A 12,635-nucleotide genomic window follows, 5' to 3' on the forward strand; every position below is an offset into this window, starting at 1 on the left:
AGATTTATTGCGAAGCCCACTCCAGTGATCGGAATGCGTGCAATCTTGGAAGTGAAGTGGTGAAGTTAGACGGGAGGGTGGTCAAGTCGATAGCGGTAAACGTGGTACGCCAGCCGCATTTGGTCTAACCAATTCATCTCAACCTCCGCTCCAGGCCAGGTCTTCGACGAATTTGTACCCAAAAGACACTTGTTGTGAAAAATGCCTCGCCACCAAACCCCAATAGTTATCTGAGATGACGAATATCCGTAAAGGACTTACTCCCGTTCCTCTCAATCGGAGCAATTCATTTATCTATATATCATGCTCCGTTGCGCTGAATGCTCTGTCAAGATGAAGCCCCTTTTCTAGGAGCCTTCGCTGAAGCGTTAAAATGAATTCAAGAGCTCCGCCAAATGCTATGGAAGATTACCAATCGTGACTTGACATGAACTTGGTGATGATGAATTCTATCCTTTTTCTTATTCATGTGAGACCTGATGCATATAAAAAGTTCTAAGTGGAGGAGTATAAAGCGTCTATATAGGTCTCCATTCTTTGGGCTCTGCCTCTATTGAAATTTCACCGCTTAGCTCTCCCTAATTAGACATCTTCTACGTGACACACATCCCCATAGGAAGCCCACCCAATTGTTTTCCTCACAGCGCCCAGAAACTCAGCAGAAATGTCTCATCTTCAGCACCTTCAAATACAAAGGCTTCGGCGAGCGAGTTCGGAGATCATACACTACAGCCAAGCCGTCCGAATCGGCGATCGCATCGAGATTTACGGGCAAGGTACCCACCCTCTCTACTTCTATTTCATCCCATAAAGCTAACGTGCAAGGCGGTTGGGATCGCACCACAGAGAGTATTCCGAGTGACATTGACAAACAAATCGACCTAGCATTTGCAAATGTGGAGCATACGTCGCAGAACGCAGGCTGAAAAGGCCGGGAACAAGTTTACAAAGTCTGCTACGACGAGTGCAGAGATCATGGAACATATGATCCGGAATTTGAAAAAAAATTTACTGTCCAAACTACCAGCTGCTGCTCATGGGGCCGCTGTGCCGGGGATATATAATGAAATGAAAATTGAACTGGAGGTTGAGGCGCGTTTGGGGTGGTCTGCGGTTGAGTAGGGCTGGAGATGCGTGCAATATAGGGCGCGTGCAGAAACGTTAAGCATGTAACACTACACGTAAGAGTCTCATAAGTCAAGAAGAGGACAGTATGCAGCTCCCAGTATTCAAGATGTCAACTTGACGGAAGGCTCCTCTTATACATCTCCTTTCTTCTACTTCATCATGCTTCACTGATTATCAGTGGATGACAGCTCCATAAGCATCTCCCTCGTTGCGCTCAAACTCTTCGAATCTCCGTATAGCGCTGCGATCAGACTACCGTCGATGTTTGGGAATTCGCGCTGTAGGGTTGCTTGATTGGCATCATCTTCGCTCTGTGGATTCGAGGATTCATAAGACTGTAAAGCTTCGAGTTGCTCCACCCGATCTTGGCCTTGGGGGAGACCGGAATCGGCCGGCGTGCGGCGGGACGGCTGGTTGGGAGCTTGCTGCGACATTGCAAGCTTAGGGGATTTAGGGACGATAAGGGTTGTTTTGTGGAGATTTCAGGTGATGAGGACGGGGCTATGTGACTGAAATACAGTGTTCTGGATCGGGTCTTGGAGTGAATTTCGTTTTGTTTGCGAAAGATAGGTTGTGGAGTTCAGCGGATGAGCGGCACCTGGTGGTGAGAGTGAATAAAGAGATGACGTATGCTTATGATCCGGAGTGAGCGCTGCTCCGAAGTGGGTTGAGTCATCACTCTATTTCAGCTCTGCGCTCCTTCCCCAAACTCTGCATTGGGCATATCAATTTAAGAATCATATAGGCTACGGATTCATTTCTAAACAACCTCTGCAAGAGCGCTTGTCTGGAACACCAATTCCTGCTGTTCATACTCTTTCTTCTCTGGCTCCGTATTCTCGGGGTTTCTACTGTTTTGGTCTGGTCCCGACTCTATTTTCACGAAGGAAGGTAGGTCTGAAAACTGGTCGGTCTTCTTACGATTACAAGACGACCTCAAAAAACGGATAAATGATGTGAATCTATCCGTTGGGAATATACGACCGAGTATAGGCCGGAGTGTCATGCCACACGCCGCAGTGATACTAACGTGAACTTCGACAAGATTCCACATCGAATAGGCCGTCACAAGGATAATCCCGTCTTCATGCATCATAGCGAGGCTTGAGGCGATGTAAATGTAGGCTTTCGCTGTGCTCGCCCCGACAGCCCTGATATGAAATAAGTCTATGTCCCGAAGAAAGAAGAGCTAAGGCTTTGACTCACAATGCTCCCACTAGAAAGGTGGCCGCGAGGAGGATTTTCCGTGTCCAAGGAAGCCGCATACCCATCACCTAGACCATGAGCGCTACGAATATGCAAGTTTCCTGCGCGAAACTTACCAAAGGAAGAGGGATCAACAACGTTATAAGGTCTGTAGCTACATCGCTTCCCACCAAGGCGTAGCCGATCTTGTGGATGTGTGGACAGTACTTGGCCAAATCCTGTTTCGTGCCAAATACCTTTAGTGGGTGAGTGCCACACTCCAAGAATTCACTAATCAGGAATGCCACGGTCCATGTGACAATGATAGCGATCCACACAGCAAGGAAGCGGCGGATCTTAACTTTGGCAAATAGGTGCCAGTAGAGAAGGCAGACGGACAACTTAACGAGGCCGATTGAGAAGACGCCAGTAAGTACGAACGCATACTCCATCTGCAGGTAATCAACACAGAGCTCAACAGAGAATTTTTGTACAGCTCATACATGCTGGACATTTTTCAACCGTTCGTTCAGGCCTTGCGAGAGATGAGATGTTGTATTTAACGGCACAGCAAACGCGTTGACAGCCACACCTTACCAATGTTAATATACTACCCGTAGAAGTGGGTTTAGGAGAACGATAAAACAAAGCTCACCATAGATCTCCATCACGCTAAGGCCCGACCCGCACACCCATGCCACCAGCACGAGCCAGTCCGAGATCAAAACTGGCTGCCGCTTCCAGAAGCGAGTGTAAAAGCGCAAGATTACACATGTTGAAGAGATTAACTGAAGCGCGAGTGTTCCAACGACAATTCCGGCGCGGCTGTGGTACACTCCGTAGCCCATGATGAGTTGGGAGAGAGTAATACGAAGCCCACAATCTGCCCACGGTCTTCGGACTTTCGTCTTATAGAAAGCGATCGGCATCTTGCGTTGCTGACGGCATGTCTGTCTGATAACGCGGGCCTGGAAGGATTATTCCTCATCGGACGACTGCTCGTAAAGTCTCCAGATGTTCACCCACCATCCAATGATCTGGGGACTGGCCTGACATGAATGAGGCTCGCTTAGCTTTTCGGCTGACAACCCGCATTGAATTAATAGTGTCACTGTCAAGGCTGGCGCTAAAACATGGCTTCGTTCGGTCTCTTGCTTACCGTGCAGCTCGGTTTCCGGCTCCTTTTTGATCACGGACTTCTTGGCGGCGGATCCGAGTGCATGTGCTAAACGATGTAAGCGTTATTGTGCCGGCATAATTCTCGTTCCACAAGCTGGGAACACATGAGTAGATTCGTGGATTTCACCTTGCTCGCTTGGTGAAATGTCGTGGAAATGGAAGAGATTGGGTTGAGATGCCATGAATTCTACGTCTCCTTTGAAACCCTTGACGTCTCTGATGCTCGTTACTATAGCCAGCCTCTCGTTTGCTAAAGAAACGGAGCTATTCTATAAAAAGGCTGAATGTGGGTCTGTGTGACCCAATGTCCCATCTATCCCTGAACATCAAATCCTTTTCCGGACCTCGGTATTGGAGCACTTGATAGCCCAATGTATATAGAATGATGTATTTGTCGCCACTTCTTGCTATATACAAAAGCTTGGGGGCAGAGGGCGGAGAATGAGAGGAGTCACGATGGACTTCAAGCGCAACTTGGAACAATTCATACGTTAACTTCAATATTTACCGCCAATATTGTGAAGGTTTCATGCCAAGTTCATACTCGCTTAATGGAATCATGCAAGATTTCCTGCAAAAGAGCCTCCTTTTGGCAATACCATTTCCGAGGGTTTCAGGTGAATTCTCCTCGGGCTGTTGGTTGGCTCGCTTGTGGAGGAGTTTCACCCTAGTCAATCTCGGGAACCTCTTGCCATTCCCATGCCACACGCCAACCTTTCCGTCAACCTCGTCTTTCAGATCATAGCCCGTTCTCTTTTCTTTGATCATTGCCGTTACCAGAGTAGCTATGCCAGCCTTGAAAGCCTATAAAAAGAGAATCCTTCAGCATCCGCGAGTCAAGCGATCTGTTACTTTCCCTGCTACCTCCAGTTCACGTATTGCTGCAAATTCAATCCAATAGATGGGAAGCCGCAGCCAAGTCCGGTGTGTCACAGACCACAAACACTGCCTGCTCGGCCCCGTGCTCTGGTTCCGCCTGTGAAAGAGCCTGATAGACAGACAACAATCTGTCAACCCACGCCACCTTTCCTCACAAACCTGCCACTGGAACTACGAATTAAACTCTATAAAGAAGCTTTGGGGGGTTCCGCCATCCATCTAAAATCCTTATGGGGTAACTTTTGTTGTAAGAAGTGCTTGTTGCATTCATATAGCCATGACCTATTTCACTGTGGAACAGAAATGGGACTAGAAACCCCTGTCTCTTTTAAAGACCTGCCTCCAGATGTAAGTCTATTAGACTGTAGAAATTTTCACTAAATGATATCTATAGATGCTCTGAAGCTGTCGAATACCTCTATTCCGTCAATATATTCTTCATCTCCACCCACTACCAGCACGATTTTGCACTCCTTTTTACCTTCCAAAGCTTTGCTCACCCATCGTCTCCGCTAAATTTGAAGTCTTCTGATTTTTGGAACTTGGATTTGGCCGAGCAGGCTCTTCCCCTGCGTTCGCCATATCTCTGCCACAGGACCGGTCACTCGCATGGGAATCATGGCGGAGCGCTTGATGGGGTAGAGGAAGGATGAGCCCGTGTGCCAAGAGCGGGAGGGGCTCTGCGAGAGTGATTGAGAGCGTGACCCTGTCTAAGCGTGTCCAAGGGCTAGAGTAATGACCGCATGAAGCACCTAAAGCGAGGCAATGTGCCTAGCGGGGTGATTAGAACGGGGCCCAAATCGAGCATCCAAGCTTAAGGTCACGTTTACAAAAGAGAGCAGGCTCATCACAGACCCAACGGTTCAAGCAATTGCCCTCAGGCATATAATGGCGTCTTACTCCCTAAAATTCTCCCATTTCCTTCTTTCCAGACCCTCAATCGCACATACGATTCGTCTTACCCCATCTACAGACAACTACCCCATTAGGAATCATTCAGGGCTGTTGAGTAGCATCCATATGGCACCGACAGAAGGCTCCATCAGAGATCCAGAGCAACACCTCCTCTTTACTTCTCTAGTCTCGAAGTTGGTCTTATTCTGTGATAATTACAGGATATTAATACCCCAAAATGACTTGAACGTTTTGCCACATCCTGGGAAATATCCCTATCACGGTCTCATTCTTGCTATGAAGCACGACTTTGCCCAGAACGCACTAAGTCCTGTGGAAAGTTTCCCCAGCGAAGGGATTTCTGAACAGAGCACCTTGTTCTATCACCTGGATACTAGAGTATTATCCATAAACAAGAGTTGTCTGTGCCCTATGTTGATTCAGTATTGCTGCATTAATCCTTCATCCTCCTTTTTTGCTCGATCTGGAACCAATGGCTCCTCCTAGCTACACCATTCGTCAATATAACTTTTTTCTGCAGTTGTCATAAGATCATCTATACAACCCGCTTTAAAGTGCCTGGAATGCACGCTCTAGGGATCTTCTCGAATTTCTCCAATGACTTACCCAATATTACCCCTTCGGTACCCCAATTTGCGGACTCTTTGTCATTTTAGTTAGCTTTGGCTGTTGCCACCCAAGCCACAAAGCAATTACCAAGGAAACCACGATCCATATGGAGATGTCCCCACAAAACATTTTCTGGCCTTTCTCAGCCATACAGTTGTAATACCACCCATGCACCCCCTTCATCTTCGGTCCTTTCACAAGCTCTTTACTCCCTGCTACCAGGTCCCTCCTCTTCGGATCTTTCAACATGCTCTCCTCTATCATCTTCGCCATCTGCTCCCCTGCCTCTGTGCCCATCGCCCGAAATCCCCTAATTGTTCCAAGCTGGTCTCTAGCCGCCGTCTCCTGTCCTATCTTCCACTTCCCCTCTAAGCGCATGATCTTGATCTCAACCCCGAGAATCGCCTTTGAGAGTTGGTGAGTGAAGGACGCAGGGGCGTCGGAGACCTTCCAAGGTTGAGAGAATCCCATCAGGACTTCCTCCCCGTGGTGCGTGAGATCGGTGAGTTGCTTTCCGAGGAAGAATGATGTGCTTCGGTAAGCGGGATCGTAATAGAGTTTGAGAGTGCCGTAAGCCTGAACGGCGGAGAAATTCCAGGTTGGGACGACTTTACCGGATGTAGGTTTTGTGGCAGTGTAGAAAGAGGGGGTCACGTAGCTATTTACGGGCCCGTTGAACAGAATCATGACTTCTTGTGACAATACGGTCCCGGTTGGGCTGTTTGGGTCGGACTCGGGGACTGGGGTTCGGAGATTCATCACGCGAATGAGGGCTTGTGCGTGGGGATTCTTGCGCGCTATATGACCCCGAAGTGTGCCCAGACTGCCAGACTTGGATTCGGGCTCGGTTGAGTCTGGAGTATCGAGAACGAAAGGAATGAATGTGGTTTGGAGCACGGGAAACGAGTTGCCACCCAAGAGATTCTCTGGAATTGCGGTTATCAAGGCTCCCAATGGATGTTGCTTGATGAATTTCTGGAGGACGGTAACATCGCGTTCGGCGAACTCATCGCGCCAGCCAATGCCAACTGCAGAAGACATTTTGTTTGGATTTAGTTGTGGATTTAGCTGTGATGGGGCTCGTGGATGTGAGCTGATTCGGTTGCCCGCGAAGTCGAAGGGTTCTAGTTGGTAATGGGACGGAAGGAAATAGCTACGAGGGCGAATAGGAGAATATTGTTTCTATATCGAATCACGTGAGAGAATGAAAGCACTGAAATGATGTCATTGTTTTGAAGCAACGATTTTTTAGGCCCTTGCATTGTGAATGCATATGAAGATGCATTGTAGGATAATTTCCAGATGATTAGCTACAGTAGTGACTGGTATCAGTTTTGCACTACAGTATTTCTAAGCGCAGAACTAAATGGATCTTAGCACTTCGCAGGGGCGGTACATGTAGCTTAGAAAGTGGCGATATTATAAGCTCTGCTACATGTACCTCTGCCTGCCTACAGCATTATCTGTACATTTTAAAGCGTCTACAAGGACATGACTAGAGCAGGTTGACCGCCCTCCCTGCTGGCAGTGGTGACATTAAATGCTGCATTGCTAAGAGTACTGTTAGATATTATTTATAAGCTTGCTTACACACTTAGATCCCTTTGCATGTGCACTACCCTCTGTCCGCTGTTTTAATAGTAGCTTAAAAAAATATTTATCCCTTCTTCACTAGCTCTGCTTAGAAAATAATCACTTCTAGGCAACATCTAACACAGTTACGTGCGTGTTCTCTAAATGCTATCTGTTTAGTGATAATGCAATGTGAGGTTGCTGAGGGCCTAGGACGTGTTTACATTGTTAGAACTATTTTCCTATAAGTACAATAGCAGTATTGTTGCAAGACTAGCCCTTGAACGTAAATGCAAGGTTGTTTATGCTAGTCAGCGTGTCTGGATGCTCTTCTCAAAGCACCCACGCAATTGTCTTTGTCACTTGTATCCCTAACTCTTTAGCTTCCTTCCACCGCCCTTAATTCCTGTACGTTGACTCTAGCTGAGTTGGCTATGCTGGTTAGCGTGTCTAGATGCTCCTCCCTAAGCACCCTCGCACTTGTCTCCATCACTTGCACAAACAGCTCTTTGGCCTCCTTCCACCGCCCTTAATTCCTGTACGTCGACGCCAGGTGGCTTTGCTGGCTGGCGTGTTAGACAGATGGTCCTCCCTAAGCACCTTCTTGAACGTCTCCATCACTTGCAACTCCAGCACTTCGACCTCCTTCCACCGCCCTTAATTCCGTACGTCGATGCCAGGTTGTTCATACTGCCTAGCGTGTCTAGATGCTCGACATCCCTCCTTGTTATACGAATTGAGGCCGACTTAGGATTTTCACTGTCTACCGCCTTCATGCCCTTTCTCCAATTTGCATCTTGAAGTATAGATGCATGTATCTAAAAATATCCATAACTAAAGAAGAATAAACCAAGCAGAGATAACTGCTGCCTCTAGACGGCTTAGTATGCTAAACCAGCGGCACACAGACTAAACTGAGACTCAACGTACAGCTACCAGCTGCTCTACCGCGTGTTTAATCTAGGTGGAATTTAAAATAATCAGCACTACAGCGAATAAAACGAGTATAGTCTATAGAGCCGCCCACAAGAAACTCCGTATTGCCCATATACCTGTTCGAAGTGGAACTTGCAAAGGAACAGAGGGGCATGGAAATTAAGTTGTGTCAATCTTAGCTCGCCAAAGCCATATCCCCCTAACACGTCCAAGTCCTTAATTTGGCCGAGTACTAAGGTGAATAGGCCAAAGGAGGCCTAATCTATATCCTTAGGAATAAGTCAAACGTTATGTTGCTGAGCGATGTTGAAATTAGACAAGTGTCAGCCTAGGTGTCAATATGTCCACAGAAATCTTGTTGAAGCTTTGCAGATACTGCTTCGACTGACTCTGTGAGATGTATGAGGAGATAATACTATCTCAGATGTATCCCGGTAGGGGATAAGCTATGACCACATTCACATGATGTATGGTCCGACAGTCTCCTAGTCGGTTTGAATCCTCGCTCAAATATAGTTCCCAGAACTCATGCGAAAGTAGATACCTTAGGAGAGGTTTGATGAATATGCGGTTGTGAATCCATACTAGATGTAAGCAAGGTTCTTCGGTGATGATCATTTCAGTCTTTTACCCGTCGTTGGTGTAACGGGTGGAAATTTGCACTAGATAGACATGGCGCCATTGTCGCAAGGTCTTCGGCGTAAAACTCTTCTGTGAGGAATTGTTTCATATGAGCGGAATCGTTGAGTATGACAGAATGCTGGCTAGGTGAGGAGCATTCGCCGGCACTCTGGCTTCATCAGGTACGAGGTCGCGCAGAAGCTGGTTCAATTTGGAAAATGGTGACATGATCGTATTGAGGGGAATGTAGAAACAGAATAACGGGAAAATATCGATCTCCGCAGCACTGGACTCTTGCAGCAGGCTGGCCTCCGGTGAAGGACGTCGTCTCGCCTAAGGCAGCTGTGGTTGCTCTCCACCCAGCTCCACTGCGCCTCAGCAGACTCCGCAGCTATATCAGCCTGACTGCCAGTGTCTTCTGATATTAGTTCTTCTCCTCCATCAGGACTTCATCTACCCTCGACTTGAACACCTTACAGCCTCGACTTTGGACGCTGATCATGGTACGTCGTGGGGCACAGATTAGGCACGCCAAGACTGACTCGAACACTAGGTTCGGTCGGTGACGGAAAACGACATTGGGCTGAAAGTCCTCCGCGAGGCACCAGCAGGGGCAGACCAGATCATTGAGTGGGTTCTTCCTTACGATGTTCGATTGCCTAGATCTAGACTGAACGTGCCTCAGCATTGTCGCGGTTCATGGCATTGGTGCCCACCCGGATGACAGTTGGTGCAAGAATGTTGGTACTCCAGAGAGGCCGCAGTGGGTCAACTGGCTGGAAAAGGAAGACATGCTACCGGCAGTAGCACTGCATGCGCGTATAATGCGATACGGATACCAGTCTCAATGGTTTGGGGAAGGAGCAGTGCGACAGAATGCCTCAACAGTAGCATGTCGGTTGCTGTTGGCCCTGAAGCGGAAAAGAGAGGTGCACACTCTGTGCATTAGATATGCTTATCGCTAATTTCGTTAGGAGTATCGGTTTCGGCCGCTAATCTTCGTAGCCCACTGCTTCGGCGGGCTAGTAGTCATAAAAGTAAGCGTCTAAGGCATGACGGAACGCGGCTACGACTAAGAGTTGCAGGCACTTGTGGATGCGCGGCATGACCAGGGCGAGTGGCCCGGCATACTCACATCTACTACTGGCCTGATATTCTTCGGCACTCCGTTCAGAGGGGCAGGGGGCATGAGCCAAGTGGAGATGCTCGAGGCGGCGTGGAGGGAATACCAAGAGGACGAGGTTCAGCCGGAGGTTCTGAAGACACTGGAACCTGAGAACGAGTTCCTCCAGGACGTCGTCGACGAATTCGGGAAGACACGGAAAGAGGCGAACAGGGCCCAGGTTGCATGCTTCTACGAGCTGAAGTCAAGCAATGTTGGAAACATGGTAGGAAAGGAGAGTCGAACGGTATGCTCTGTAGAGGGATATATGCCCTGCTCGAAGCTGACTGCTATTGCAGAGATTTGTGGTGAACGAGAGTTCTGGCTGCATTGACCTATCCGACGCAACAAGCAAGTTCTCTCTCTCGCGGACTCACTTTGATATGAACAAATTCGGGAAACCTACGGAGGAAGACTTCGAGCTAGTAGGGGACGTTATCAAGGACATGGTTGGGGCAGCTCATCAGCTGGTGCTGGCTCGATCTCAATGTAATTATTCTTCTCCCTGGGGCCTGTCAGCGGTTATATGTATGGCTGATCAACTTGAAGTTAGGAAATCGGTTTCGAAATATTACGATGTCCCACACATTAACGTCCCTCAGTTCTTCGGTAGACAAAAGCTAATCTCAGAATTACACACATTCCTACTAAATCCCCGAGGACAGTATGATAAGCCTAATGTAGCGGTACTACAAGCCTTAGGCGGACAGGGCAAGAGCCAGATTGCTTTGGAGTTATGCCGCATGCTGAGGAAGGATTGTCGCGGTGTCTTCTGGCTTGATGCAACTTCGAAGGCAAGACTAGAGTGGAGCTTTTCAGGACTCGCTGGAAAGTTAAACCAGCCAGCTATCAGGGCCCTGGAAGATACGGAGTCAAAGATAAGGTTCGTGCTAGATACAATTCAAGGGTGGAAGGAACGGTGGTTGATGGTTTATGACAACTACGACCGCCCTGATGTGTTCACGGATATAAAACAGTTCCTACCCAACCGTGAGTCCATCCACGCGCTGGATGCTTATATGCTAACTGCCTTAGATGGACAAGGCGGCATAATCATTACAAGCAGGCACGAGGCTACAAAAGTGCTTGGGCGCCACGTTCGAGTTCCATCGATGATAAATGACGGAGGCCTTGAGCTGCTCCTTCGAAACATGACAGGTGAGCAGAAAGAACGCAACCGAACACATGGAGAAGACATCGTTCGTAGACTTGGAGGGTTAGCCCTTGCCATTGAACAGGCTGCTGCGTACATATCTATTAACCAAATAGCGCTACCTGATTTCATCGACGAATACGAAAGAAAGAAGTCAAAGGTGCTAAAGTATATGCGTGAGGAAATTTGGGAGTACCAGAAACTAAGAGACGGGTCAGAGAAAAGCGAGCTGTTTAACGCGTTTACAACGTGGGAGATGTCACTTGAACAAGTAGAACGGAGTGATGAGGGGCGTAAGGATCATATCACGCGCTTCCTTCACGTCGTAGCCTTCCTCGAACCTTCGCACATTGGCAGTTATCTGTTTAAAACGTACCTCGCAGAGGAGGATGAACCATTCCCATGGTTCGATATTTTTAGACGTCCAAGAAGCCTCTCAGATGAAGATACCGACTCAGATACAGATCAAGCATGTTCTACAAGCCAATATGAACATACGAGCTGGAGTACGAATCAGTTCTGGTCGACCATAGAGCGCCTTCATCGACTCTCTCTTGTGCAGAGTATTCAAAAGAAGCCTAGTGTTTGGTTCTCTATCCATCCAGTGATCAGTGACTGGTTGCAGTTACGAGAGCGGAAGAGATCAGCTCGAGAAAAGGCATTACGAGAGACCATAGGACTGATGAGCGTAGTTGTGAAATCTGCCTTCGCGGAAGCTGCGGATGGATCTAGGAGACGGGAATTGCTGGCACATCTGGACTCTTGTCAGACTGGTTTGCGGCATATAAAGCTTACTAAATCCCTTGGATGCGCGGATATGCGAAAGGAGACAATTTCGTTTGGGAAATTTTATGAACGACAGGGAAAATATGACAGATCAGAGGAACTATTTGAAGCTCTATTAAAGGAAGATAGAAAAAGCCTTGATAGAAGTGACAAGAACCTGTTGCAAAACATGGGCAACCTGGCGTCGACGTACAGGAATCAAGGGCGGTGGAACGAGGCCGAAGGGCTGGAGGTACAAGTGATGGAGACGAGAAAGAGGGTGCTTGGGGAGGAGCATCCAGATACGCTGACCAGCATGGCCAACCTGGCGTCGACGTACAGGAGTCAAGGGCGGTGGAAGTGGGCCAAAGAGCTGGAAGTGCAAGTGATGGAGACGAGAAAGAGGGTGCTTGGGGAGGAGCATCCAGATACGCTGACCAGCATGGCCAACCTGGCGTCGACGTACATGAATCAAGGGCGGTGGAAGGAGGCCGAAGAACTGTTTGTGCAAGTGATGGAGACGTTCAAGAG

At 48.2% G+C, this 12,635-nt stretch overlaps 8 protein-coding genes across 8 annotated transcripts in view; 3 read left to right on the plus strand and 5 right to left on the minus strand.

Moving 5' to 3' along the window:
* Positions 1-664: 664 nt before the first annotated feature.
* BDR25DRAFT_213344 (uncharacterized protein) lies at positions 665-926 on the plus strand (the record flags this gene model as incomplete). Its single annotated transcript, XM_033684750.1, has 2 exons — positions 665-776; positions 826-926. The coding sequence occupies 2 exons, from the start codon at positions 665-667 to the stop codon at positions 924-926; spliced, it is 213 nt and encodes a 70-aa protein (XP_033552022.1).
* Positions 927-1,207: 281 nt separating this feature from the next.
* BDR25DRAFT_100581 (uncharacterized protein) lies at positions 1,208-1,731 on the minus strand. The gene has a single exon (XM_033683432.1). It carries the CDS (start codon positions 1,560-1,562, stop codon positions 1,293-1,295), a length of 270 nt encoding a protein of 89 aa, XP_033552023.1. The 5' UTR covers positions 1,563-1,731; the 3' UTR covers positions 1,208-1,292.
* A 75-nt stretch (positions 1,732-1,806) lies between these two features.
* BDR25DRAFT_331759 (uncharacterized protein) lies at positions 1,807-3,161 on the minus strand (the record flags this gene model as incomplete). Its single annotated transcript, XM_033692676.1, has 5 exons — positions 1,807-2,279; positions 2,335-2,402; positions 2,451-2,765; positions 2,817-2,905; positions 2,969-3,161. 5 exons carry the CDS (start codon positions 3,159-3,161, stop codon positions 1,889-1,891), a joined length of 1,056 nt encoding a protein of 351 aa, XP_033552024.1. The 3' UTR covers positions 1,807-1,888.
* A 2,566-nt stretch (positions 3,162-5,727) lies between these two features.
* BDR25DRAFT_382019 (uncharacterized protein) lies at positions 5,728-6,936 on the minus strand (the record flags this gene model as incomplete). The annotated part of the gene is made up of 2 exons (XM_033697747.1): positions 5,728-5,768; positions 6,147-6,936. The coding sequence occupies 2 exons, from the start codon at positions 6,934-6,936 to the stop codon at positions 5,728-5,730; spliced, it is 831 nt and encodes a 276-aa protein (XP_033552025.1).
* A 910-nt stretch (positions 6,937-7,846) lies between these two features.
* Positions 7,847-8,124, minus strand: BDR25DRAFT_213750 (uncharacterized protein; the record flags this gene model as incomplete). The annotated part of the gene is given in 2 exon segments (XM_033684763.1): positions 7,847-7,995; positions 8,010-8,124. Coding segments are annotated over 2 exon segments (264 nt in total), but the record flags the coding sequence as incomplete, so codon positions are not given.
* A 309-nt stretch (positions 8,125-8,433) lies between these two features.
* On the minus strand, positions 8,434-9,146 carry BDR25DRAFT_382021 (uncharacterized protein). The gene is made up of 3 exons (XM_033697748.1): positions 8,857-9,146; positions 8,722-8,793; positions 8,434-8,660 (listed from the first exon to the last, which is right to left on the minus strand). The coding sequence occupies exons 1-3, from the start codon at positions 9,019-9,021 to the stop codon at positions 8,454-8,456; spliced, it is 444 nt and encodes a 147-aa protein (XP_033552027.1). The 5' UTR covers positions 9,022-9,146; the 3' UTR covers positions 8,434-8,453.
* A 431-nt stretch (positions 9,147-9,577) lies between these two features.
* BDR25DRAFT_213496 (uncharacterized protein) lies at positions 9,578-10,520 on the plus strand (the record flags this gene model as incomplete). The annotated part of the gene is made up of 4 exons (XM_033684755.1): positions 9,578-9,654; positions 9,710-9,953; positions 9,999-10,061; positions 10,110-10,520. Coding segments are annotated over 4 exons (795 nt in total), but the record flags the coding sequence as incomplete, so codon positions are not given.
* Positions 10,521-12,156: 1,636 nt separating this feature from the next.
* The window catches only part of BDR25DRAFT_213279 (uncharacterized protein), a gene marked incomplete at both ends in the record, with an annotated part of 5,631 nt that continues 5,152 nt past the window's right edge, over positions 12,157-12,635 (plus strand). Inside the window, one exon of the mRNA XM_033684746.1 lies at positions 12,157-12,626. Coding sequence (XP_033552029.1) covers positions 12,157-12,626 — 470 coding nt within the window. The remainder of the gene's footprint in view (positions 12,627-12,635) is intronic.

This window comes from Lindgomyces ingoldianus (genome assembly GCF_010093535.1).
Source record: "Lindgomyces ingoldianus strain ATCC 200398 unplaced genomic scaffold BDR25scaffold_5, whole genome shotgun sequence".
Lineage (NCBI taxonomy): Eukaryota > Fungi > Ascomycota > Dothideomycetes > Pleosporales > Lindgomycetaceae > Lindgomyces > Lindgomyces ingoldianus.

Bases quoted from the DNA above. Each gene is read 5' to 3' on its own strand.
- BDR25DRAFT_382021 (XM_033697748.1), bottom strand. From the start codon at position 9,021: ATGATCATCACCGAAGAACCTTGCTTACATCTAGTATGGATTCACAAC. The intron at 8,794-8,856 runs GTCATAGCTTAT...TACATCTCACAG, and splicing joins CCATACATCATGTGAATGTG to AGTCAGTCGAAGCAGTATCT. The intron at 8,661-8,721 runs GTCTAATTTCAA...GATATAGATTAG, and splicing joins TGACACCTAGGCTGACACTT to GCCTCCTTTGGCCTATTCAC.
- BDR25DRAFT_100581 (XM_033683432.1), bottom strand. From the start codon at position 1,562: ATGTCGCAGCAAGCTCCCAACCAGCCGTCCCGCCGCACGCCGGCCGAT.